Source organism: Nothobranchius furzeri, chromosome 14 (assembly GCF_043380555.1).
Source record: "Nothobranchius furzeri strain GRZ-AD chromosome 14, NfurGRZ-RIMD1, whole genome shotgun sequence".
In the NCBI taxonomy this organism is placed as follows: Eukaryota; Metazoa; Chordata; class Actinopteri; order Cyprinodontiformes; family Nothobranchiidae; genus Nothobranchius; species Nothobranchius furzeri.
In genome coordinates this window covers 29,900,476-29,925,054 of record NC_091754.1, presented here as the reverse complement: position 1 = coordinate 29,925,054, position 24,579 = coordinate 29,900,476, and the positions used below count along the sequence as shown (strand labels likewise).

Here is a 24,579-nt window from a genome sequence, read left to right as displayed (position 1 = left end):
ACACACACACACACACACACACACACACACACACACACACACACACACACACACACACACACACACACATTTAGCAGTATTTATGTGCTGTCAGCAGTTGAATCATACTGTCTGCAGGAGAGATTAGCTAAAGAACCATCTACATAAACTCGTGATGGATTTATTTTATAAAACTATTTTTGCTGCACAAATACAAAACAGTTTCATGCAGATTTTATTATTTATCAAAAATGAACATCGAGCTTCAGCTTCCCTGTCCTGCTAACAAAGTAAAAAATCTGTTTCATTTCATTTTAACAAAATGGCCTGTATTTGATATGGCGCCTTCTAGAGTCCTGGAACCCCCCAAGGCGCTTTACAACACAACCAGTCATTCACCCATTCACACACACATTCACACACTGATGGTGATGAGCTACGATGTAGCCACAGCTGCCCTGGGGCGCACTGACAGAGGCGAGGCTGCCGAGCACTGGCGCCACCGGTCCCTCCGACCACCACCAGCAGGCAACGTGGGTTAAGTGTCTTGCCCAAGGACACAACGACAGCGACATACTGAGCGGGGCTCGAACCTGCAACCTTCCGATTACGGGGCGAGCACTTAACTCCTGTGCCAACAACTAAAGACTAACTTAAAGACTGGGTCAGCTAAATGTTTTTATTAAATCTTTATTACCTAAGAATTAGTTTTTCAAAAGACTCCTGACATCAATGCATTATTTTTAGATGGAAAGTTAAAAACATTCCTCTAAAATATTTTATTTCACAGCATCTGAAGAATTTACAAACATGAAACGTTCTTAAAGTTTGTTCCTAAAATGTTGTTGCTTTTTGTTCATTGTGCATCAGATTGGTTCAGAAAGCTCTGTAATAAACCTGTAACATTTAGCATTTAGACATTTTTTAAATAAATTTCATCCTAATTTTTCTGTTCAATGACAGATTTCTGCATTAAAGTGTGTTCTAGTTACTGATGTTTTAATTTAGGCGCAATCAGGTGTAATCGTTTAAACGCATCAGTTAGTATGCAGTCCAGTCTGTAGAAATGAGCCATGTTTTAGCTTCCTAACCCTAATAATAATCAACTTTCTCAACAGCACAGCCACCTGCTGTCAGGGCATTGTTTTTAAATGAAGTCCTGGATGTTAGTGTAGATTGACTTTCCCATGCGCTAGTTTCGCAGGTGGACTGTAGTGGGCAGTGCCCTGCTGACAGTTACTCAATGGAAATGTGTGTATGGATTTAACTCGCATGAATGCACTTTACATTTCAGGTCCTCTCTGTTCATCCAGCTTCGTCAGACCCGAAAGAGACATTACAAGCTATCGTTAAATGAGGAGGTCAAAGTTGACACTCGGGCTAGCGTTGCTCTCTCACCATGGCATCAGTCTGAGACGTTATCGCTGGTCACCTGTCTGACTGTGCTTCTGTCTGTCCATCAAACAAGATTACCTTTGAGGTCCTGCAGCAAAGTCACAACTTCTTTAAAACTGCATAGCCTCAAACTTACTCGCATGAATGGCTCGCAGGTCGAGTGTCAGCTCGTGTGGTCACACCGCACATCAAATTGTGACGGCCTTTGTGACTTTGAACACAGCTCTGGAGGAGTATGTGAAAGGTAAACACAGTAGGTTGCTTTGCTGCTGTGCGGACATTAAGCCTATTTTCCAGCCAGAGGTCAGTGTGAAAAGCCCTTTGTTGTATGAATTGTGGCGTCGCCGCTGCAGACACCATCACCACTTCTTAACCTTGAGGTCCGAACTCTCAGTGACACAATGGTGAGCAGAGAGCAGACACTTCCTGTTTCTAGAGCATTATATGCCATTTGCTGAGCGAAGCAGCTGCAGAGTACTGTGCAGAAAGTGAATGGCAGTCAAGGTTACAAAAGATGAGGATTTATTGAAAAGGCTGTTTGAATGGATACGGTAAGATGGTGGGGTTGTTTAACAAGTCATCAGACTTACAGTCTGGTGACGCTGAAGCTCCATGTCACTGAACCGATCTGAGAAAAAACTCAGACTGAATGAAGTCAGGCTCATCAGCTGTAAAACAAATGGGTCCATCACTTTTGAATTTCCTCTTATGTATCTTTCAGCTTTTAGCTTTTTACTCCAGAGTTTAGCCTGTTCATGCAGTAGTTTTGAATGGGACTTATTTGATAAAGGGTAGAGGGTTTGGCTTTAACGTATGGCTAACGGTGTCACTTTATGCCTTTAGAAAAGTTAATGTTCCTTTTTTAGGGACCCTGCTAAACTCGTAAATCTCCTCAGTTCACATGTCTGTTTCATTTGCATGTTGCTGATATAAAATATCTATTGTTTTAGTTCAGAAGTGTTTCAATCAGAGTGAAATGCTGACCTTGGTAAACGGATGATGATTTAAAAAAAATCATTACATCAGTCTATAAAAATCAGCTTTAACCCTCTGATGCATGAATTATGAAATCTTCAACCATGATTTTTTAAACAATTTTTTCATCCATCTTTAGGTGTGAATGAAACAAATTTCAACAAATAATTTTTGTAACATTTTGTTAATTTACAAATAATTTATTACATGTCCATCTCAGAAGACAGCGTGCATTCTGAACATGAAATATGTTGGCTTGACTTACTGAAGTCCAAATGGAGGGGCTCACATGCAATAAAGTCTTCAACAGCTGTGCTTAATAGCAAAAATAAAGTAATAACAATTTTGAGTACCTGTCCACTGTAGTGACCATTATGCATCAAAGGGTTAAGATTCCAGCAACTATATCCATAAGCAGCAAATTATTAACCATATCCTTTATATATATATATATATATATATATATATATATATATATATATATATATATATATATATATATATAATCTCTTTTCACATAAAGACCGATCCATCCAAAGATGTCTCTGTAAACAACTTCATGACCCTTCATGTGTGTGTGTGTGCGTGCTGCTGTGAGTTACATATTAACTAATAAGTCAGTAAACGTGTGCGTATCCATGGTGACTGGATGAGAGCAAACTGCCTACTCCTCTTCCTATTTTCACATTCAGGTTGACTTTGTTAGTTTTTCAGGAAATTCGTATTTATTTAACAGCAGCACACATTCATTCAATAAAAGTCAAACATTTGGATGTAGACTTTTAGTACACCTCAAACAAGGAGGAGAAATGAATAGATGTGTTTATCTTTATGGCTTTGCCAGTGCAATGTGACCTGAGTCTCAAATCCCTGTATAAGTAATTTCAAGTCCAGTGATATAGAACATGAGACAGTGCATCTGTATCATTTGTTGAATAGAAGAGTTAGCTGTAAGTGATGCTAATGTCAGCTCGCATCTCTTCTGTTTTCAAGTCATCGTGAATTTTTGTGAGCTTCCGGTAAATCTTACGTATCCTAATGAAAGGTGGTTTAGGATTCACTCATTCACTGTGCCAAATTTGTGAGAGAAAATGTAGTTTCTCACTGAATTGGTGCAAGGATCATTTCTGTGGCGAGCTCTATAATTGGCTGGGTCACATGGGGAAATCACTGCAAAGGAAATGAAGCATTTTTTGAAATATTTATTGAATTTTCTCGTTGCAGTTCATCCATTTTGTCTCAATTCTATTTGCAGTTTGTTTGCCAACACACATTTGTCTGACATTTCTTGCATTTCTCAATTGCAGAAGAAAATTCAAGGGTTCAAGACGCATTTGTCGACTCTTGCAGCTTTTTTAAAAATGATCGTTGTCATGCGTGCAGATAAAATTCAAGAAAAAAGAGAAACTAGCTTCAAAGACAAATTATGTTGCTGGGTTTTTTTTGTACAACCTGTGGTCCTTTCCATCTTTCAGTTCTTTTTAAAACACAGAAAAGGTTTAATTGACAGCAACGTTTCGTTTGCGGCTGCAAACATCATCAGGCTGACGCCGATGGTGGCGTCACTTCCTTCGTTTATCCGTGGGCAGCAGAGGACGTTGTCGCCCTCTGCTGCCCACTCTCCCCTCTCCGACAATGCAGTCCCATGTGCGATCCAACGAGTAAACTCCATCATCTCTGTTCATGGTCCCACATCCACGTCTCCTTATCTTGATAGCTTATTTTATCCATCTTTTGTATTTCTGTTGTTCGGTGTTCATGATCCTTGTCTTGTCCCAGTCCATTATATGGTTTTCTCTTATGCAGTGATCTGTTACGACTGACTTCTTTATTGTACTTTCTGCTTCTTGTTTTGCTGCTCTTGTGTGTTTTAGACTTGCCTCTTTCTCGCACTCCTTTCTATGTTCTATTGTTCGTGTGTTGAGTTGGTGTCCGGTTTCTCCTATGTATGTTTTATTGCAGAGTTTGCATGGGATTTCGTAAATGACTTCACATTTAAGTCCAGCTGGTATTTAGTCTTTTGGGTGTACTAGTCTGTTTCTAACTGTTGTGTATGGTTTTGTTGGTGTGTTTATGTTGTTTTTTCATTGTTGCTCTTATTTTTTCTGTTATGCCTTTGATGTATGGTAAGGTTATCACTGGTTTTGGTTCTTGTCTTTCTGGGTTTCTGGTCCTTTGCTTTGGTTGTTCTTTTCTTTCTGTTGTTGTTTGTTGTTTTCCTTTGTTTATTGCCCATGTCGGGTATCCGCAGGTCTTTAAAGCGTGTTGTATGTGTTTGTCCTCTTGTTTACGGTCCTTTATTTAATCTTTCTGACAAGCCCTGGTGGAAAATGCTACATTATCAGGAGGTATGTTCATGAACGGTGTCACGTCACTACTTGCAGTTTTTCTGTGTGATTTCAAACCCCAAAATAATCATATTGTCACCAGCATCAGACGGTCTCTTGTTTTTGTCAACAACATTCAGCAGTCCAGCCTTAAGTCCTCTGTTGGAAACTCAACACTACTTCATGACAACAATGGGATTGTTTACCATGGAAACTCTTCATCAGCACCATAGCAACACCACTGACTGAGGCTGAGAGATGATCTGATGAATGTTTGACCTCTTTAAATCCCTGTGTCCATTTTCTTCTGGGAAATGTAGAAACAAAATGGACCAACATCCTCTTGTATTACTGTGTTTGAGCATTAGCAGCACCCTTGCACCACAAGAACATAAGTAAGATTCAGTAAGGCTGTTCAGTATTTGGTCCATTTGGGAGAGCCTGACCCTCGGTGCACCACAGCCCTGTGGACAACAAAAGAATTCAAACGTTTGCTAATGTACAACCACAGCTCAAACTCCATAATGTGTCATTTTAAATTCCTGTTGTACCCTGGGAGCTTAAAGAGGTCAGGAAATGGGACCTCCTGCATTTATAGAAGGAGTTAAGTTACAGCACTGCTGCTTCACAACAAATATCTTGACTGTCGTTTTTGTTGTGTCCATGTTTGCATGTTTCCTCCACTTTGCCTTGTTGATCCATTTCTTCAATGGTTTAAATTTCCCTTTGCTAGTTTTTCTGTTTGAATCATACATCACATCAGGTTGATCTTTATTAAATATTCAATGATTTAAGGAAACAAGTTGGATGTTGCAGATCAGTCCCTCTGCATATGACCTTCAGAGCGACAGAGCTGCCTTTTTGGTACTACTGTGAGCTGGGGTTTAGGGGTTGGGGTTCCTATGGGGTGACGCATGGTTGAGGTATCAGGTGGCTCCTCACAAGATCTCTGGAGAACCTGGTCAGCTCAATGGAGTGAAGGTGGGAGGTGCAGTTTTTGTATGCATGCGGGGTCATTAATAGGGCGAAGTCACGGCCTGTTGGGAGCAGATTATAGTCATGAGCTGGATAATGGAGCTGGTGTGTGTATTGATCTGAGATAGTCTATAGGGATTCATAATGCGGTTTTTAAATCTGCCTAATGATGATCTGCACAGGGGGTGGTGTGTGTGTCTGTAATCTTGAGTCAGAGCTATAAACAACACACACTCCCTGTATCAATCATTTTTGAGCATGTTGCAGCAAAAAGTCCAGTCATTATTATTGCTTGTTTGTTACAAATTTGATTTTTGAGTATTTGTATAAATCCACAAATCCTGTAAAAACAGACCTAAAAGGATTCATCTTAGCAATTTAGGAAAGTGCCAGCCATGTCCTTCATACGGCTGACTTCACATGAATCTCTAAGTGCTTGTTTATTTGACATGCACTCACATTCCTAATGAAAATAAATTTTATTTATGTAAAACAAGCATCCCCTAGTGCTTAGCTGCAGTATAATGTTTAGTGTGTGTGTGCAGGTTTCAGCAGTCGTCCAAGGTATCTGAAGGTTTTCATCAACCCCAGCAGCCACAAGAAGGAGGCCGTTCACATCTACAGAGAACACGTGGCTCCTCTCTTCAAGATGGCCGACATTCGCACTGAGATCACAGGTTTGCCCATTCAGCACACATGCATGATACTACCTGGAACAAACACAGAAGTTCAATTTAGTTCATTTTTGTTTAAAGTTTTTACATTTTGTTTTGTTATTAAAACGTATGTGAAGATTTATTCTTGTTCACCATCAAAAGATACATCACCGAAATCTGTGCATGAGTTTACTTGTGTGTCCAGGTCCAAAGGTCAGACCTAAGTGCAGTTTCTGGTTGCTAGGTAACCTGATACAGGAGGCGGAGCTTTGTCCATCTGTTGTGACAGAGGGGGACAACTTCCTCTCCTCTTTTACTTGTCTTCTCTTCTCCACATTTTTTGTTGTTTTCTCCTCGTTTTCATCGTTTTCCCTCATCCTCTTCTCAACAGATGGTGTGATATCCGTTGTCCTAATTTTTTTGGCTGCTATCGAACACACGCTTGTGTTCCTCTGACCACACACACGCTCAAACACTTTATCTGTGTCCCTTTGAGTGTCTCTCCATCTGCTTACCTCTCTCTTTTCTTTCTTTCCCCGTCTTTAATTGTCTTTTTTTCTATCTGTCTGTCTCCAGTAACTGAGAGGAAGGGTCATGCTCTGTCAGTGATGAAGGAATGCAAACTGGATGAATTTGATGGGTTAGTTCTTTTGCTCTTTTTTTGCTTTAAATAAATAGGTTGAAAATCAAACGTCCATTAAATAGGAAAAAAAACTGCCTTATTGTACCATGGAAAGTACAGAAAACATGTTAGTAATGACATATTCTGGTTGTTTTACAAAATAGTTCTTTGCAAGCAACAATACTTTATTTGGGACAGGACTATTGGGAAAATCTTCTGCCAATATATTTTAAATAAAACAATTTAAAGTTTAGGTTTTGTTGCATTTGTTATGCATAAGTTTAGTAAGTTCATGATACCTAAAAGTAAACTGAGTTGACACGTTTGAGATTGTGACACCATCCTTTAAACCAGACTGAAGTGAAGCATGTAATCAAACAGCAGTTTACTGCCAGAGACTGACACTAAAACACACTGACCCAGACTGATCTATTCGACACACACACACACACACACACACACACACACACACACACACACACACAAACACACACACACACACACACAGTTCGACCAACCAAGCTTGTGAACTGGGCCAAAAATGTAAACAAGCATCAAGTTTTTATTCCACAGCAAATGTGGAAATATGTTTTGAGGCAAATAACACAATAGCTACAAGTGCAGATTTATCAAACTGTCATCACTCTATCAGTGTTGGTTCATGTGTGTGTGTGTGTGTGTGTGTGTGTGTGTGTGTGTGTGTGTGTGTGTGTGTGTGTGTGTGTGTGTGTGTGTGTGTAAGCAGCTTTAGTGCTCAGCCCTCATGAAGCTTAATGTTCTTAGAAAAGATTAGCTCAGTATTGCTAAGCTAGCTTCTGTGTGTGTGTGTGTGTGTGTGTGTGTGTGTGTGTGTGTGTGTGTGCGTGCGTGCGTGCGTGCGTGCGTGCGTGTGTGGCGCTACGGTGGTGAGGATTTGGTTGAAACCTACATTTGCCAATTAGGCTGGCTGTCACCGTGGTGACCAGAGTTCCAAGTAATCCATGTGCGCAGGAGGAGGGGGACGGGGGTGGAGCCTGTTTCTCTCCTATTTACTGCAAACTCAACTCTGAAGATGAAGCATCAAAAAAAATTTTTTTTTACCTGTATAAATATTTTAAAAATCATTTCCATTTATTCATATCAGTGTCTTGGTCTAGTATTGTTTCAGTGCTGTGTTCAGTGTAAGACCAGTATGAACATTTACTTGTTGGAAGTGATCAGGAATTGTATGAGTTGTAAATGTTTCATGGGTGTAACAAATCCTTACAACACCCCTCTTTCTCCCTCTCTCTTGAAAAGCTATGTACTGTTTTTATATACTTCAGTTAAAGCTGCAATGGCAAATCTTCAAAACAAGCTAGCTTTTTAAACGCAAACCCAGTCACAGAATTCTCACCCCTCCCGTTTTCTATCATCTACCTGATATCGGAGCATGCATTGCCCAAGTAAATGAGAGAACACAAAAAACCAATCGTTGTTTTTTATGTACAATTGTCTTTTGTTATCCATAGCCTCTTTTAGAAAACAATGTTGCCAATTTGTTGCAACACTGAGCCGGCATCAGAGAGCTTTATGTCGTTTATAATTGTTCAGATCGTGGCAGTAGAGATTACGCGATGGCAGTATAAACGGGGTATGGGGCGGCCTCTGCGCTGTCACAGACTTCTGTTTATCTTGGACATAACTTGCTTTTTATTGCAATCAAATCTGGGCTCATTACGTTTTTTCAACAAGCCGCTCCTAAAGGTCTTTTCCCCACAGTCCCCGTGCAGTCTCTGGTTATCTGAGCTCCAGCTCTAATGGAGAGAAGCTCCTGGAGCTCTGCATCGCTCCAGTTTGTCATCTCAGCTGATTCTGTTTCCAAATGCAAAACTTACAGCCTGTGTTTACTTTAATTCTTAATATTATAGCCGCCTGGAGCTCGGCAGTAACTCCACACATGATCATGACATCACCCTCTCTTGCGCCAAGGTGTAATAAGCATTCACAAATCCAGCATGGCAGCAATATTACTACCAAGTGTGGCATCACGAATGCCGCAAAATTCCTGCAATGCCATGCCGCCACGGCGCATTCATAAAACACACTGGGGCAGCAGAATTATGCTGATTTGCCAGCATGGTGTGTCTTCTAAAAAGGGCTCATGACTTCAAGTGGTATTTTTCTTTTAGGGACTCTGGTTGTTTGTCCTAAAGTTGAAGTGGTAGCAGCTGGCTGTTTGTCCTTCTCTGACATTATTGAGCAGAGAATCTCTCAAACCAGTGGTGCTCTGTTGCAAAACGTGTAAGCGCTTAATGAGTGGAGGATCCAGGTAAATGAGGAAGTGCGGTTATTAGCTGAGACAGACAACCAGATAATCCAATCGTTGGTTTCGGACCGAGCTATGCTATTGGCAGAGTTTTTTAGACAAATGCAAGAGAACGACTTCATTTAGTTTTTTCGTTTTTTTATGTCTATAATTTGTTTATAGCTATACTATGTTAGAACATTGTTAAGAGTCATTAACAATGTTCTGTTGATATCCGTGGCACTAAACTGGTTCAGATCTTGTTGCCACTTGGAAACGTCATCAAAAAACAAATTATCTTTCCATTGTTACGCTCATGATGTCCAGATTTATTTGCCAGAAAAGTCCAGTAGAGGTGAGACAATATCTTCCCTGTTACACTGTATGCAGGGCATACAGCTGTGATTGTCAGAACATTTCTTACACCTTAACAACAACAAAAGTGAGTATATTTTACTTTCCTCACTAAATATGCAGAACGTCACACTGTCAGATTTTGTATCTTTAGCCCCAAGTTTTAAGCATCAGGTTAGAAATCTGGATATTATTGACAAGATTGGTTGGTTGGTTGATAAAACAATGTTACAAGGTAGCTGGTTTTGCAGATTTGCCAATGTCTTTAATCAGGTAAAAGTCTCACTGAATATAATCTCTCTTTCAAGAGAGACCTGAATGGTTTTATTGTTATTTGTTCAAGGTGCAGCTTTTTAAAGGTATTTTTATGATCCGTGAAGTTTCTTTTCCTTCACAATAAAAGCTCAGAGTTTATGTTCCCCTGTATTTGTCCGTCCACTTGTCCTGATGAAGATCTGTTTCCACATGTCAGGGTGGTGTGTGTCGGCGGGGATGGATCAGTGGCAGAGCTGTGTCACGCTCTAGTTGTCAGAGCTCAGCTGGATGCAAATTCTCCAGAAGAACCAGTGAAAGCAGTCCTGCCACTGGGAATAATTCCTGCTGGTGAGACATTTTCATCACAACCCCCATTTGTGAGAACTACCGTGCCAGATATGACATAATGGTTTTTATTTTTTTTAAAGGTTCTACAGATGTGATTTCCTGTTCTGTTCATGGAGTCAGAGATCCAGTCACAGCAGCCCTCCATATTGTTCTTGGTACCATCTATACCATCTTTTATCTGTACTTTATCTAGGCCTAAATGTTCTATAGTTGCATGCTGTAGAAATATTGTTTTTTAAAGGTCTCTTTATTAGAAACAATCAGTGGCGGCTCATCCATAGGAGGTGCTAGGGCGCCACCCCACCAGTCTCACATGAAGAAGAACATAGGAAAAAAACATGAAATTTCAACTAAATGATCTATACATCATACAGACTTAAGCCTGATTCATGCTTCTCCGTCTGCGTCAGTGCGGAGACACGCAACGCCATTATCCGTCCTTGCGGGCCTGCTGGAGAGCTCCGCAAGGACGCACGGATTTGAGCTCTCTTTTCTAAACAGCCGTCCGTCGAGACGGACAATGAAAGCTTGTGATTGGTCAGGACGCCGCTGTCGTCTACACCGCCGCCATTGCGCCCTCAAAAACATAAAGAGAGCCGAGGATGACTAGCGGCAGACACGGAGAAGCTTGAAGAATACCTCGCAAAAAAACTCTAAAAACATGAACGTTTAATTCCCCGTGACTGGAGGAGTGCAAAGATGCGCAGCAAGCGTTTTATTAGTGGACGAAAATGACAGGAAACGTGGGTTTAGAGGTGGTGAGCGCATGAAGAGGTGGAGGAGGATGAGAGACAAATTTGTCTGTTAAAAAGTCTTATGTACAAAAAACACAATATAAACACACGATCTTGGACCGATACATGACAGGATACCACAGAACAGCGCTACACCCTCTGTTGTCCTGCCGGGGAATTGCTTTGCAACACTCTCCAGGGGACGGAGAAGTATGAGAGCAAAAGGCTTCCGTCAATCCATGCGTGTCTGTCCCTTGCGGAGCTGACGGAGAAGCATGAATCAGGCTTAAGTGTTGTATAAAATCTGGATTTAAGTGTAGTTTAAAAATGTTATTTACACTTTCAACCATGGATGTAGTTTTGGGGGTACAGAGGGGACATGCTCTTTGGGCACATCCAAATCATGTGAAAAAGTGTAGCAGACTGATATCTGGGTTCTGCCTTATGGCAATAGCCAAAGGCTCAATTGCAACTGCAAATAGATTGTCGATCTTTCACAAACCCTGTCTGGTCAGGTGAAACAACTGTGGGGATAGTCGAGCCTGGACCTTCGCGAGATTTTTAACATCTACATAAGAGATATTAGTCTGTTATAAGTGCAGCATGAGGGGTTGTTAAGCAGATATAACAGCTGGACACATTGTTGGTGGGAGCAACTGAGTAGTGGGGGACTCATTGAAGACCGACTCCAGCATTGGTGAGAGTAGTCCAGACACATTTTTTTTAACTCTGCCAGAAAGCCATCCAGTCTGGGAGATTTGCTGATGTTTATGTTGCTGTTTGTAGAAGCAGTCTTGGTCAATTAAATATCCTTAAATATCCTCAGCCAGACCAGCACTCAGAGAGGAAATAGTCATACAATTGAAAAAAGATCATCCTCTGTAGAGGAGAATTCAGATGAGTATAGCAATCTGTAAAATTGATTAACACATGAGTTGATCATTTCATTGTCCAAGCATCGTTTGCTTGAATGGTCTGAAAGACCAATCTCTTATTTAGCTGATGTGCGAGCATGCGTTCTGTTCTCCCTCCATGTTCAAAATATTGGCAGCATGATTTAGGAATGGTATATTCAGACTGTTGTGAGGCAAAAATATTAAAATGTTTAGAGTGTCATTTGATTCTTAATCAGGGTCAGTGAGGGGGAGTGTCTAAAGTCTTTGGCTCCTCCAACAGTGATTTCAGCCAATCATCTCTTTTTCTTGTTCACATAGTGAAAAATTATTTGACCTATTCAAGGACTCCTAGATATTATAAAACAGCATTGCCAACGTTGATCTCGATAAAAAAAATGTATTCCAGTGCTCATAAACTCAACAAAACTGCAAAGAGCAGTACATTGATGGCGATCTTGGGAAAGCAAATTTCAAATGGAGGAGACTATGGTCTGAAACAACAATGGCTGTGTTTCAATTACCGGAACTTCAGGGTAGATTTATAGAAATCTCCCGACATGCCCATGTTTCCACTTGGCCAGACTGGCTGAACGGCCGTTTTCCGGGCCATTTTCAGGAGCCTTCTGAGTACCTGCTCAGGGGTAGGTGCTCCAAACAGCGCGGTGGAGTAGCTGAGCAGAACCTTTGGTTAGCTCACGCTGATTGGTTGTAACTCAGTAGAAAATGACATCAACAGACGTTGTCCAAAACAACCGGCATTAGTAAAATTTGAAGAGTTGCTTGAGATGTAGAATGGAAGCAAAGGAAAATAAGCACTGATAACTGTTAAAATCTAACTCCAAACACCAGAAAACATGGCAGAATTCCCTCACAACTGTTACTAAACTCTCAACACTGGAAATAAAATAGGGAAACTCCCCCACAGACTTAATTAACTGGGCTTTGTTGTTTTACAGAGCGCTGTAAAAACAGCACTTCTTCTGGTCATTGAACACCACATTTTACGTCACACAGCTGCACTTATTCTCTGAATGCATTAAATTATGTTTTACCTTGAAAGAATAATGCCTTTATTATTATTATTAATGTCGCTTTGGACACTTTTTGATGCTAATCAATGACATCACTCACTGCCAAAGCTGTCACAATATGCTGACGTCTGTGCAAAGTTCTGAAAGGGCTGAATTTGAACGGAGACAACAGCTGAGAGGACTGGGACATTGTTTCTCCTGGTCAACTTCCCTATCCCAGGAATTACCCTGAAGTTTTGGTAATGGAACCACAGCTATTGGCACCATAGTGACATTCCTTCACTGTATGCAAACTTTTTGCATCAGCACAAAAAAATATAATTTTGGGGAAAAGTTTTGTGAACAGAGTAAAAAAAAAAAAAAAAAAGTTACCCCCTCGAATTAGGATTCTGAGAACGCCACACATAAACTGCCCCATAATAGCCCAAGAAGCTTTGAATTGACTGAGAAGATTTAATAAGAGTCAGCCATCTAGTCACACTCTGGTCCATCGAGGAGAGCACACCCATTATGGGTTAATGTTGTGAGAGGTAACTGAGAAAACAACCTAGCAAAAAAGGAATGATCATCTCAATTCAATGTGTATACCAATACCAGGACAACTGGAAGTGTGAACATTTCACCCACCACAACTATATGACACCCTGCAGAATATTTTTGTTCACTTGAAACAGTGAGTTGTACCTGATTACCAATTGTGATTGCAACCCCCCGGCCTCATATAGAATCAACAGTTGACTGAAACACCTGACCAGACAATTTTTTTCCTAAAATGGGAACTCAGATACAACATCCCTCCCAACCCCACAGAATCTAGAAATAATGATCCCCCTCAGAAAAAAATCAACTCACCATGTGCTTGTATGGAGACACTAAACCGAGACAACACCCCACTGGGCTCCCAACCAGACTCCTAGAAACAACACAAAAACTCAATTCAATTAGCCAGAAAATAAAAATAAATGGCAATAAGCAACAGTCCAAACCCCCACAACAGTACCTCCATTAATTCCATCAAACAAAAAGTAGATGTCTTTAAAACAGCCTGACGTGAATTTTGTCTGCAACACGGCAACAATAGCTTAAACACATTAAGTTGTCTGCTCCAGAGATGACTTTGCTCCTCATGTAGGCCGTGGCGGCCTCCGGTTTGGGGAATACTATATCCTTCACGTCATGGGTGATGCAAAGACTTGCTGGAAATAGCAGGCTGGAGCAAACATCTCTTGCTGGAAATAGCAGGCTGGAGCAAACTTCTCTGAGGTCTTGAAGAAGCTTCTTCACGCCTGTGAATGCCGCCCTGGCTTGGGTGATCCTGTGTAGTGAGGGAAGATTGAAATCGATGCTCCGTAGTAGCAAAGCTGGCCAGAGGAACGTGCATGACTCAGACTCACCATCCAGTGTTGATACTAATGTAACTTAGCAACAATGGCTCAAGGTTTGTTGCTCACCTGTTGGAGAGCTCTGTGGGATCCGTCTCACTCAAGTTGAAGCAAAACACCTTAGCCACAGTTGCCTTCAGACCCTCAGGAAATCCAAGAAATTGAATATTGTATGGGTTGCACAGTGGTGCATTGGTTAGTGCTGTTATCTTGCATTAAGAAGGTCCTGGGTTCACGTCCCTGCCTGGGGTCTTTCTGCAAGGAGTTTGCATGTTCTCCCTGTGCACGCATGGGTTCTCTCCGGGTAGTCCGGCTTCCTCCCACAGTCCAAAAACATGACTGTCAGGTTGACTGGTCTTTCAAAATTGTCTGTAGGTGCGAGTTTGTGTGTGCATGGTTGTTTGTCTTGTGTGTCTCTGTGTTGCCCTGCAATGGCAGTCTGTTCAGTGTGTATCCCGCCTGTTGGCCCAGAGACTGCTGGAGATAGGCGCCAGCCCCCCACAACCGTGCGTGGCTAAGTGGGTACAGAAAGTGGATGGATGAAGGGATGAATATTGCACCTTCTCGACTGACCTTCCAGATCCTCGTATTTAGCTAGAAGTTCAACACCCTTCTTCAGCATCTCTACTGCGCTAACTTCATCAGACCAGATGGGGAGTCTGTCTTTTACCCCATTATGCTAGACCTGACCTGTTACACCTCCAACTGAAGAATTCTAATTTCTGTACACATGTCTGTACCAAGCTCAGACTTAAAGCCAAACTGATTATCTGATTTTTTAAGGTGTCATTAATTCTGTCCAGCAGAATTCTTCCCAAGACTTTTGAGAGCATGCTAGCCAGAACAATGAGCATACAGTTATCCATTCTACCAGCTCTCCCACCCTTGTCTTTCATCACTGGGACACAAGTATCTTAACTAAATAATCTTTTTACGTGACAGTTTCAGCTTCCTGCTCGGGGCCTTCTTCCTGAGCCGTCATCTGCCAGAGCGATGACGAGGTGTATATCTGGTATTCCCCTTGTGTGTCATGTTGGAGTGGCACATGGAACTATCAGGTCCATGTTGACGGTCACTCCCACTTGTGCTGGATGTTGATGGCTTCTTCTTGAGGAGAGAGTCCAAGGTCCTTGTTAGTATGTACATCCCTCATCCCTGTTGATGGACGGTTTTTCTTTTCTGATTGTGAATCCTTCTGTATTTGTCACTTTCGTTCCCTACTGTGAGTGTTATTACAGTCCATAATGTGGTTGTTCCTTTTACCAGTGTTCAGCAATCGCCAATTTGGGGTCTTTTTGTCTGCCATGTTTTTTCTGTGCCTGGTGAGTCTGCCCTTCTCACACTCCTGCTGGTGTTCTTTGTTTCCCTGATGTAACCCTTATTTCACCAGAGGTATGGGATCTGGTTGTTGGCCTGGGTTTATTTGGGTGTACCAGCAGCTGTTTCAGTTGTTCAGTTGTGTAATGTCCTCTTGGTGCGTTTAGTTTTTTCGTGATGTTTTTTATCATGATGTTCTCCCCCTTACTGTTTATTTGTTTTGTTTTTTTGTTTGTTGAGTACTTATAATAGAAATCTTTTAGTGCAAGCCCCCACCAATTTTTTTTTTCACCATCTGCCACTGATCTAGACCACATGCCCAACCCACGTCAGCTGGCCCCTCCTGACATGGATCTCACCCTATCTGTCAGACATTACCAGGCCATTCTTCAGAGGAAACTCATTTTGGTCACCTGCATTTGTGATCTTGTTCTTTCAGTCATATTAACCTACAGCTCATGACTGTAGGTATGTGTTCCTGTGTACAATCTAGTGACATATTTACTCTCAACAGGGAGGGCATGGTGCAACAAACAGCATTTTTAATCACTAATACTCATGCTAACTCAGAACTCTGCTAATCATTGTGGATGTTCTCTAGCGGTTCTGTATCTAATATTTTAAAACAGCGAACATCATGTGGCACTGAGCGATGTCTTCCTGTGATAATAGATCTATAATGTAGTTTACTGGCGTGAAAGGGAACCAATCAGCAGCTTTTGTTCTTGCCCAGCTCTGATGTCATTGGCTGCTGCAACAGGACTAGAATTTGAGAACAACAAACCTGTAGACAGATGGTGGCTCTAGACTCTAGAGGGAGGGAGCACACAGATGTCCAACAGCAGGATCAGTTTCACTAAATCACAGGTTTAGTCCCCTCATCCAAGCCCCGCCCCCTTTTCCTCAGTCTGTCTCCTCACAGGTAAACCTGGCTGCCAATCAGCTTGCGGCAGAGCATGTTGTTGTTTTCCTTTGACAGGTTGGGGTGAGATGGTTCAATATGACTAATTAACACTGGAAGCTGATGAGTGTGTGTGTGTGTGTGTGTGTGTGTGTGTGTGTGTGTGTGTGTGTGTGTGTGTGTGTGTGTGTGTGTGTTTGGGGGGGGCAGATGGAGTCTTAAGTGGTGCTAATATGAATAAATCCTGAACAAAAGGGAACATTTCAGATTAGACAGGAATATTTTCCCACAAACAGCAGGTGAACTAAACTTTGACCATTTCAAATGTCGACTGAACAGGTTTGATGTGATTTGTCTTCACTACTGGCAGAGCTGCTGTTACCACAGTTACCTGCTGTTTGTGAGACGCTGAGTGAAACTTCAAACTTGTGGTTTACACATCTAATTGTGTCTGTAAGAATTGTTTTGACCACACATTCTGTATTTGTTGTCTGAATAGTCTTTTATTATTCAGCTAATTGTCTACAAAATAGCAGCGTTTGTTATTTGCATAAGAAATGAATAATCATTTCATGGATGAAACTGTCTGACATGGTATACTTTCAATATCTGGACGTGATTACAAACTTGACCCTAAAGTATGCACAGGAGAAGAAGAAGAATGAATCACTTCACACATTTAAAGTTGATGACCAATAATGTTGTTATTGTTTACACTTCACATAAATAATAGATGGACCTTTTTAGATGCGTTGCAGGCTTGATATCGATGACACACAGACTGTCTCAGCTGTAATCCTGCACAACACGGAACTACACAAGCGCAGTACAACATGCCATATGGTGAGGAATCAGATTCTGTCCAGAGAGTCAGACAGGCAGCCAGTCAGACAGACAGGTGGGTTCAGTAGGTTAAAGCAGGTATGAGGCCAGATGGTATGCTCTGTGTGTGTGTGTGTGTGTGTGTGTGTGTGTGTGTGTGTGTGTGTGTGTGTGTGTGTGTGTGTGTGTGTGTGTGTGTGTGTGTGTGTGTGTGTGTGTGTGTGTGTGTGTGGTTTGTACACGAGTTTGAAAGCCGATAAATCATGTTTTTGAAATTTCTTAATTTTTAACGGATTTTTCTTGTTTAAGTTTTGTAGGAAAATACGTTTTAAAGATTCCTCTGATAGAATTGTTTATTAATCTTCCTCTCATGTGTGTCGCATAGCTAGTTTTAACATTTAGCTAATGAACTCGGTGCACTCAGCCAAATGTTTTCATTTTTTTTGTATATGATTTATTTTTAACTTTTTCCACAGTTACATCACATCCACATACCTACACACTAAAATAAAATAAAAGAAAGAAAAATAAAAGAAAAAAATAAAAATAACAAATAGGCAACCAACGTGTGGCTATGCCAGCGATAGCTCTACAAGGCCGAGGTTAAGTGTCCATGTCGAGTGTCACAGAGGTCACATGGTCTTGGAACGGCCTCCAAATTTTGGCAAAGTCGGTTTCCGAGCCCCTCAGGATGAACCTTATTTTCTCTAGTCTCATAAAATAGAGGGCATCTTTAATCCAGCGGGAGTGGGTCGGTGGGTGAGGGTCTTTCCAACTCATCAGGATACCTCTCCGTGCCAATAGCGTAAGGAAGGCAACCAGATCAGCAAAGTGAGATGCAAGGAGTGACCAGCAGGTAGCACCCCAAATAAAGCTGTCAGTGGGGATCGTGGAACCCTCCAAGACACAATAAGTGAGAGTGAATTAAAAATAGTCCCAGAATTTTGACAAGGCATTGCAAGTTAAAAACATATGGGTAAGATTATCTGGACCCTGATTGCATTTTACACAGTTGGAGTTTGTACCTGGAAATATTTGAGCCAACCTGCTTCTGGACCAGTGAATCCTATGTACTACCTTACATTGAAGTGTGCAGTGCCTTGCACATATTGAGGAGGAGTGAATACACCTTAGGGCTGGTTCCCATTGGCTGTTATTAATCTCCATGTTAAGTTCCTCAGACCAAGCAACACGGAGGTGATCAGATCGCGCCACAAACATGGAGAGGCGAACATTATAAAGTTTGGATATCGCTCCTTTCTGGGAGGGTTTAATCTCCATCATATCATCTAGCATAGTGTTCACAGGTACAATGGGAAAACCCATGAAATATTTTCTGATAAAGTCCCTGGTCTGCAGCTGTGTAAATGAGGCCAAAAGGGCATCCACAAAAATGTCCTTCACATGGATCAGCCCGTGGCTCCTCCATACCACAAAAGTTTTATCTAACAGGGATGGAGGAAAAAGCGGATTCTGGTCAAAAGGTAAGTGCAAAGGTATACCCTGGGTTTTAATATAACACCTCATTTGAGACCAAATCTTAAGACAGTTTTTAACTATAGTATTGCTAGTGTACAAATGCTGGCTAACGTTTGAAGGGAGACACAGGAGAGAGAGCAAAGAGGCAGAGTCAGATGTGGCCTTCTCCAGTCACAGCCAAACTGGCTCTGTAGATTTGGTCTGACACCAAAATAGCATCGTGCGAATATTAACAGCCCAATAATAGTACTGAAAATTTGGAAGGGCAAGGCCCCCCAGGTCCTTACTTTTCTGTAGAAGGCTCTTGCGCATTCTGGGAGGTTTTTTGTTCCATTAGAACTGCAAAATAGAACTGTCAAGAGTCTGAAAAAAACTTTTTGGAATGAACACCGGGATGCATTGAAAGAGATACAGGCATCGTGGCAAGAAGTTCATTTTAATACAGCTAATCCTTCCTGCTAAGGAAAGAGGCAGCATAGACCGGCGCTGCAAATCCTGAGCCAACTGCTCCAACAGAGGGTCAAAGTTAGTTTTAAAAAGTTTAGAGAAGTCCTTGGTTGCAAATGTTTTCATTTTAAATCTCTAAACGGGTGCTAATGAATCTATCGCCACTGCCAACATCAAGTACCCGAGCTATTAACCACTGAACTGCTCTTTGTTTGCACTTTTAAATCCCTCCATGTCTCACACATGCTGACATGTTTCATCACTACTTTTTACACCAGCCATATAACATGCTTATGTAATCTCCACTGCTGTTTATAATGTCCTCTTGTAGTGGTTCGAATTCACGTCCAATTTATGCACTCTCATTCTAGACATGGATCTTTTGCAAAGGGCTTTTTGCTAATCGTTCAAAAACGAGTTCAAAGATTCAATAATTTACTCCTCAGACGATTTTACGTTGTGTGCCCCTGTTTGAAATCTGCACTGCTTGGAGAGGATTTTGTCACAAATTAATTATTTATTTCAAACATTTCCTCACTGGCATGTCTACTAGTGTTGTTACGACCTTCTTGGCACAATGAGTTCTTAAACCCTTCATTTGCCCTGAAGTGTAGAATCCAGAGACTGCTGCAGTAAGGCAAACTGAATTTTATTAATATAATCACAAACACAACCCTGGTTTCTTTTCTATGGACACACATGTGATCTCCTGTTGAATACTAATTAGTTTCTAACATGGGTTGTGTGTGTTTGGAGTCTTTCCTCAGCGAGCACATAGATCTGTTTAATAAAGTGTTAGATCGCTAGGTTTTAGTTTACGTTCATGCAGCGTCATCCAAAGTAAAAGTATGGGTTGTCATAACAAAAATCTCTTCTCTGGCCTCAGGTCACCTGCAGCAGGTGGACATGTGTAGCTTCTCATCCCACGGTCAGCTGGTGCACTTCGGCTTCTCTGCCATGTTTGGTTTTGGTGGACGGAGCCTGGCACGAGCAGAGAAGAAGAGATGGATGTCATCGTCACGGCGACGAGAGTATGCTCTGGTCAAGACGCTGGCCAAACTTCGGTGATTTTTTAAATGAGTTTAGAAATCACATTTGTTCTATTCAAAAACAGAATAATTTCTTTCACTTTCTCTCAATGCTATTGATCAGTCCAGAGATAGATCTATTCTAAAAGGCCTCACTTGTTTTTATTTATTTTCTCTCTGTTTCCATCAGACCAGAAGAATGTCAGCTGTCATTTTTACCTGCAGAGAAGTCGAACCACAGTTTGTTTGGACATCAGTGAGACACACACGTCTATTTTATTAAATGTGTCCTTACCCTTTGACTCTAGTTTCTAAAGAGTTAGAAAATCTTTTATAAAACAGCACCACCTCTTTGTTTTAGAAGGCTGAATATCATTTGTGGTGTTACTGGATAATTGTTTCAGCTTTTAAAGAACTGCAAATGTTCAGCTGTGCAAATAAACAAATAGAAAATGAATTTAAAATAATTAACGTTGATTTTATAATGATTTGGTTTCTCATCCAGTTGTATTTACTGGTTGTAAATCAGTTGGGTGTTTGATCTCTCCTCTTTCAGGGACCAGAATCAAGAGAAAGTAAAGGACTCAAAGTCAGGTGAGCGATGTATTTCCGATGCTCTCCTGTGAAACCTGATAGCCGATCTGGTGAAGATTTCTGTCTTTACTCTGTCATTCTGAACGACTGGTGCAGAAGTGGAAGACTCCTGGAGGACCAATCAGGGCCTGTATTTGAACATCAGCATAATGTCCATCCCCTGTTTGAGTCCACATGCTCCTCAAGGCCTGGCTCCCAACACCAGGTACATCAATCATTTGGTTTTTCCGACCCAACGCCACCGCTACAGTTTATCTCAAGATGTCCCTGCTTCCTGTTGCTCACCCTCTCTACTTCTTATTTGTGGCAGTTTGGCCAATGGCAGCGCTTCACTGACCGCAGTAGGAAATGCATCTAGGTCAGAGTTCATCAAACACCTGAAGAGATACAGCAGCTCTAGTGGGCAGGTGAGAGCCACTGGGGGAAGGTGTCAAACAGATTTTCTTCATCTCTCCAGCTTCATTAGTTGATTTTTAGAATTTTGTTGGTTAAAAAATGATCCAGTTATTATTCTTTTTAAACCTAGCCTATTAGCATCTCCTTATGCCTCTTCCATGTATTATGAAATATCTCTTTCAATTCAACTTAGCTGAATAACATTTATCAGTGATTCATGACTTTTTCCCACTTCCATGCCTAATTTACCTAAACACAGACCCTCATTTCTGATTAATTAAAGTGACAATGTGTAGTTTTACCAATAATCTCTGGAAATATCCATTAAAATGTTGTAAATGAATTAAAAGATGCCCAGTTTTTGGAAAATATTAGCGGTTTCATAACATATAACCATAAAAATCTGGTCTAAAATACATAGGAGCGGGTTCTAAGTCTCTGGGCGACGCCATATTGGATGCCATGTTTCCTTCTACGGAATCCCATGAGGACAGAATGTATTTATTGATTTGTAACAAATGGTTTCAAAACTTTCAGCATTTATAAACGTTCTTTTTGTACATTTACCTCTTCACTCATTGCTGGAGGTTGCACTCCCAGGGATTTCTGACCCTAATGACCATCCGTTGGTAAGGTCTTACTTGAACACAAAAATAATGCTTGCTTGCAGTGATTTAGGTATCTACTGCCCCCTATTGCAAGGGAAAATACACACTGTCACTTTAAAAGAAAAAAACACGTTTAACCAGCAACAAAATGTAATTTTGTCTAAATTAAGTTCTGTCAAACACAAACTGGATCCAGTCAGGATTTCTTTTTGTGAGTTTTCTTGTGACGTTTTTATCATTTCTCACAGGGGGAAAACCAAGCAACACTAGTTAGTAGATTAGCTTGGGTCAACATGGCCTGTTGTAACTTGTGAGACTCCACACTAACCCACTTTCTAAATATACTGACAATGTCTCGTTCGCCATCCTACAGAGTAAACAGGACAGTCAGCTGACCTACATCCTGTTAGCCTTCGTGTTAACGACCAACACGATGTTCAGGTGAAGCTCTGGACACATATCTGATTTAAGTCCCACATTTGAAGTTCACCTGCTGATCCTCTCAGGTGAAGGGTGTCTGCTGTGCTGTTTGTGCTTTAGGAGGTCAGATGGTACTTTAAAGAGAAGCTCGTCTGAAGATTCAGCACATTGTTTCCTCAATGGTGTCTGAATAGTAACAAAAATAGGAATGAAAATAGCTTTTTGAAAGCATATTTTGGGGATTTGGAAAGGGGGAAAAAATCATGTTTACTGAATAAAAATCTAAATATTCTGCAAGAGATGATATAAATCCAAACCCCTCTGAATTTTTATGTCAATATTATTATTATTATTTATAGCTTTTGATGCAGTTAACATACTATCTAACAATCTTTAGGCTTTTAGTGGACTGCATGTCTTTTATGTAGAGTTTACAATGTCACACTCTGGCTTGTGTGTCCAGGACTTTGGTCTCCAAGTTGGGCATATTAAAGTGCTTTTTTTTTTTTTTAAATGAATTGAAATCATAAAAGTTAGTTTATTGGCTGTAAAGCTGAGTTGCAAACACATTACAATACTTTTCTTTCTGAAGTAAACTAATGGATATTACTCGTTTTAATTTGTCTTTGAATAAACCATATAAATATGTATATTTTTCTTTTTTGTTAGTTTTCACCACAGGACTTTTGGTTTAAGTGGAACATCAACTAGATCTTGATGGTCAGATTTATTTGAAAGGCTCTACAGCCATAGGATCGGACTCTGTTGGTCTTTGCTTCCCCCTCTTGGGACCTCATGGTATTACAGCAGAAGAGCAGGAAGGAGCTCAGGAAGTCACTGCAGCCCAACAAGCTGCTTAACAAGGGTTTAGCAGGCCTCTCTGTCTTCCTCATTTCAGTGTGATACATGCATGCACACACACACACACACTGACCCTCTGATTGTCTGCAGTTCAGCTTCCCCTTTGTGGAGACACATGCAGTGTCAGCAGTGAAGATCCGTCCCTGCTCATTGACTGGCTGTTTTGACGAGGAGAGTGAAGAGGAGGGAGACTCCAAAGACACACCAATCATCCAATCAGAGGAAGCTGCTTTTCCCTGGAACATCGATGGAGAGCTGGTGGAGATTGCACGTGAAGTGCACATCAGGTGAGACGGTTTGCTGTTACTGAAAAATAAATTTAGGTTTCTCTCAAACACAAAAGCTCCATCTGTTGACCCTAACCCTCAGGATTACAATGCAAGCTCAGATGAAAGCATCCCAGCTGTTTGTGAATCTGATCATAAACAAAAATTGCAATCAGATTTAAAATAATTTGCTACTGTTAGGTAATAGCAGCAGAAAATGATCGGACAGTTGGCAACAGCAAAATCTGGTTGTGAAAACATGTTTATTTACAGACTCCAAATAAGGCATGAATGATGATGATGTCATAAAAGGCCACTGAGAAATGTGTTTAATGAAAAATAAGTATATTCTTAAAGGTTCAGGTTCAGAAATGAAAAAACTGAAATTAATTTCTCATAAAAGATCTATTTGGTTTCTAAATTCAAGATTGAAAAACAATTGGTTGAATGTCTGTGGTGTGTGTGTGTGTGTGTGTGATCAGGATCCATCCAAGGCTCATCACTTTGTACGGGGAGGAGGTGGACGAGGCCGAATCCACCGTCACCTGCAGCTGCATCTGACAACAACAGGGGGCGTTGGTGTTTGTGCTATCTGGGACGGATGTCACCATGGTAACCAGACTAAACAGCTTTTCCTGCATCTTTGTGGTTCCCATAAAAGTGGTTCCTAATCCAGAAATGAAATTTACACGAGAGAAAAACTGTTTTAAGGCTTTCTGGTGGGAATAAAGCTTCATTCTGTTTCTAACTGAAGCTGCTTCCGTAATTCTGACATTCTTTATTATTAGGCGATGGACCCATGACCGTTTTATAATAAAATCAATGTTTACATTTTAATGACCAGAATTTTTTATATCTCAAACTGTTGTGATTTTCTCTAAACTGAGTCTGTTTCTGCTAATATTGTTGCATCAAACGTTACCAGACTGAACCTGTGTGTAAATACAGCAAAAGTTTTCATTTTATGAGTTTTTTTTAAATAATTATTTTATGATAATACTGTAATCATGAGAAAAAACAAGCAGCTGCTTAGATAAAAATCTTTTTATTTTGATAAAAATGTAATGAAACCAGTGGAACTCTCCAGTGCATTAAATATAGCTGATAAAATGTATTATAAACACTTGTGGGACATATATTTGTAAAACCTAAAAAAAAGGAAAATATTTGTTTAACACTTTGCATTCACAGAATACAAAAAGAAAAAATAATATTTGATTTAATAAATGTTTGTTTCAAGTAATC

General features: G+C 40.8%; 1 protein-coding gene across 2 annotated transcripts in view; it reads left to right on the top strand.

Moving 5' to 3' along the window:
- The window catches only part of cerkl (CERK like autophagy regulator), a 38,945-nt gene extending 14,921 nt beyond the window's left edge, over nucleotides 1–24,024 (top strand). For both annotated transcript variants that reach the window (XM_015965955.3, XM_054746702.2), the window contains exons 4-14: nucleotides 6,197–6,328; nucleotides 6,884–6,947; nucleotides 10,022–10,152; nucleotides 10,233–10,307; nucleotides 20,048–20,225; nucleotides 20,380–20,445; nucleotides 20,746–20,783; nucleotides 20,880–20,988; nucleotides 21,094–21,190; nucleotides 23,159–23,355; nucleotides 23,817–24,024. In XM_015965955.3, the coding sequence (XP_015821441.1) occupies nucleotides 6,197–6,328; nucleotides 6,884–6,947; nucleotides 10,022–10,152; nucleotides 10,233–10,307; nucleotides 20,048–20,225; nucleotides 20,380–20,445; nucleotides 20,746–20,783; nucleotides 20,880–20,988; nucleotides 21,094–21,190; nucleotides 23,159–23,355; nucleotides 23,817–23,895 (1,166 nt within the window). In that variant the 3' untranslated portion in view covers nucleotides 23,896–24,024. The remainder of the gene's footprint in view (nucleotides 1–6,196; nucleotides 6,329–6,883; nucleotides 6,948–10,021; nucleotides 10,153–10,232; nucleotides 10,308–20,047; nucleotides 20,226–20,379; nucleotides 20,446–20,745; nucleotides 20,784–20,879; nucleotides 20,989–21,093; nucleotides 21,191–23,158; nucleotides 23,356–23,816) is intronic.
- The last annotated feature ends 555 nt before the right edge of the window (nucleotides 24,025–24,579 follow it).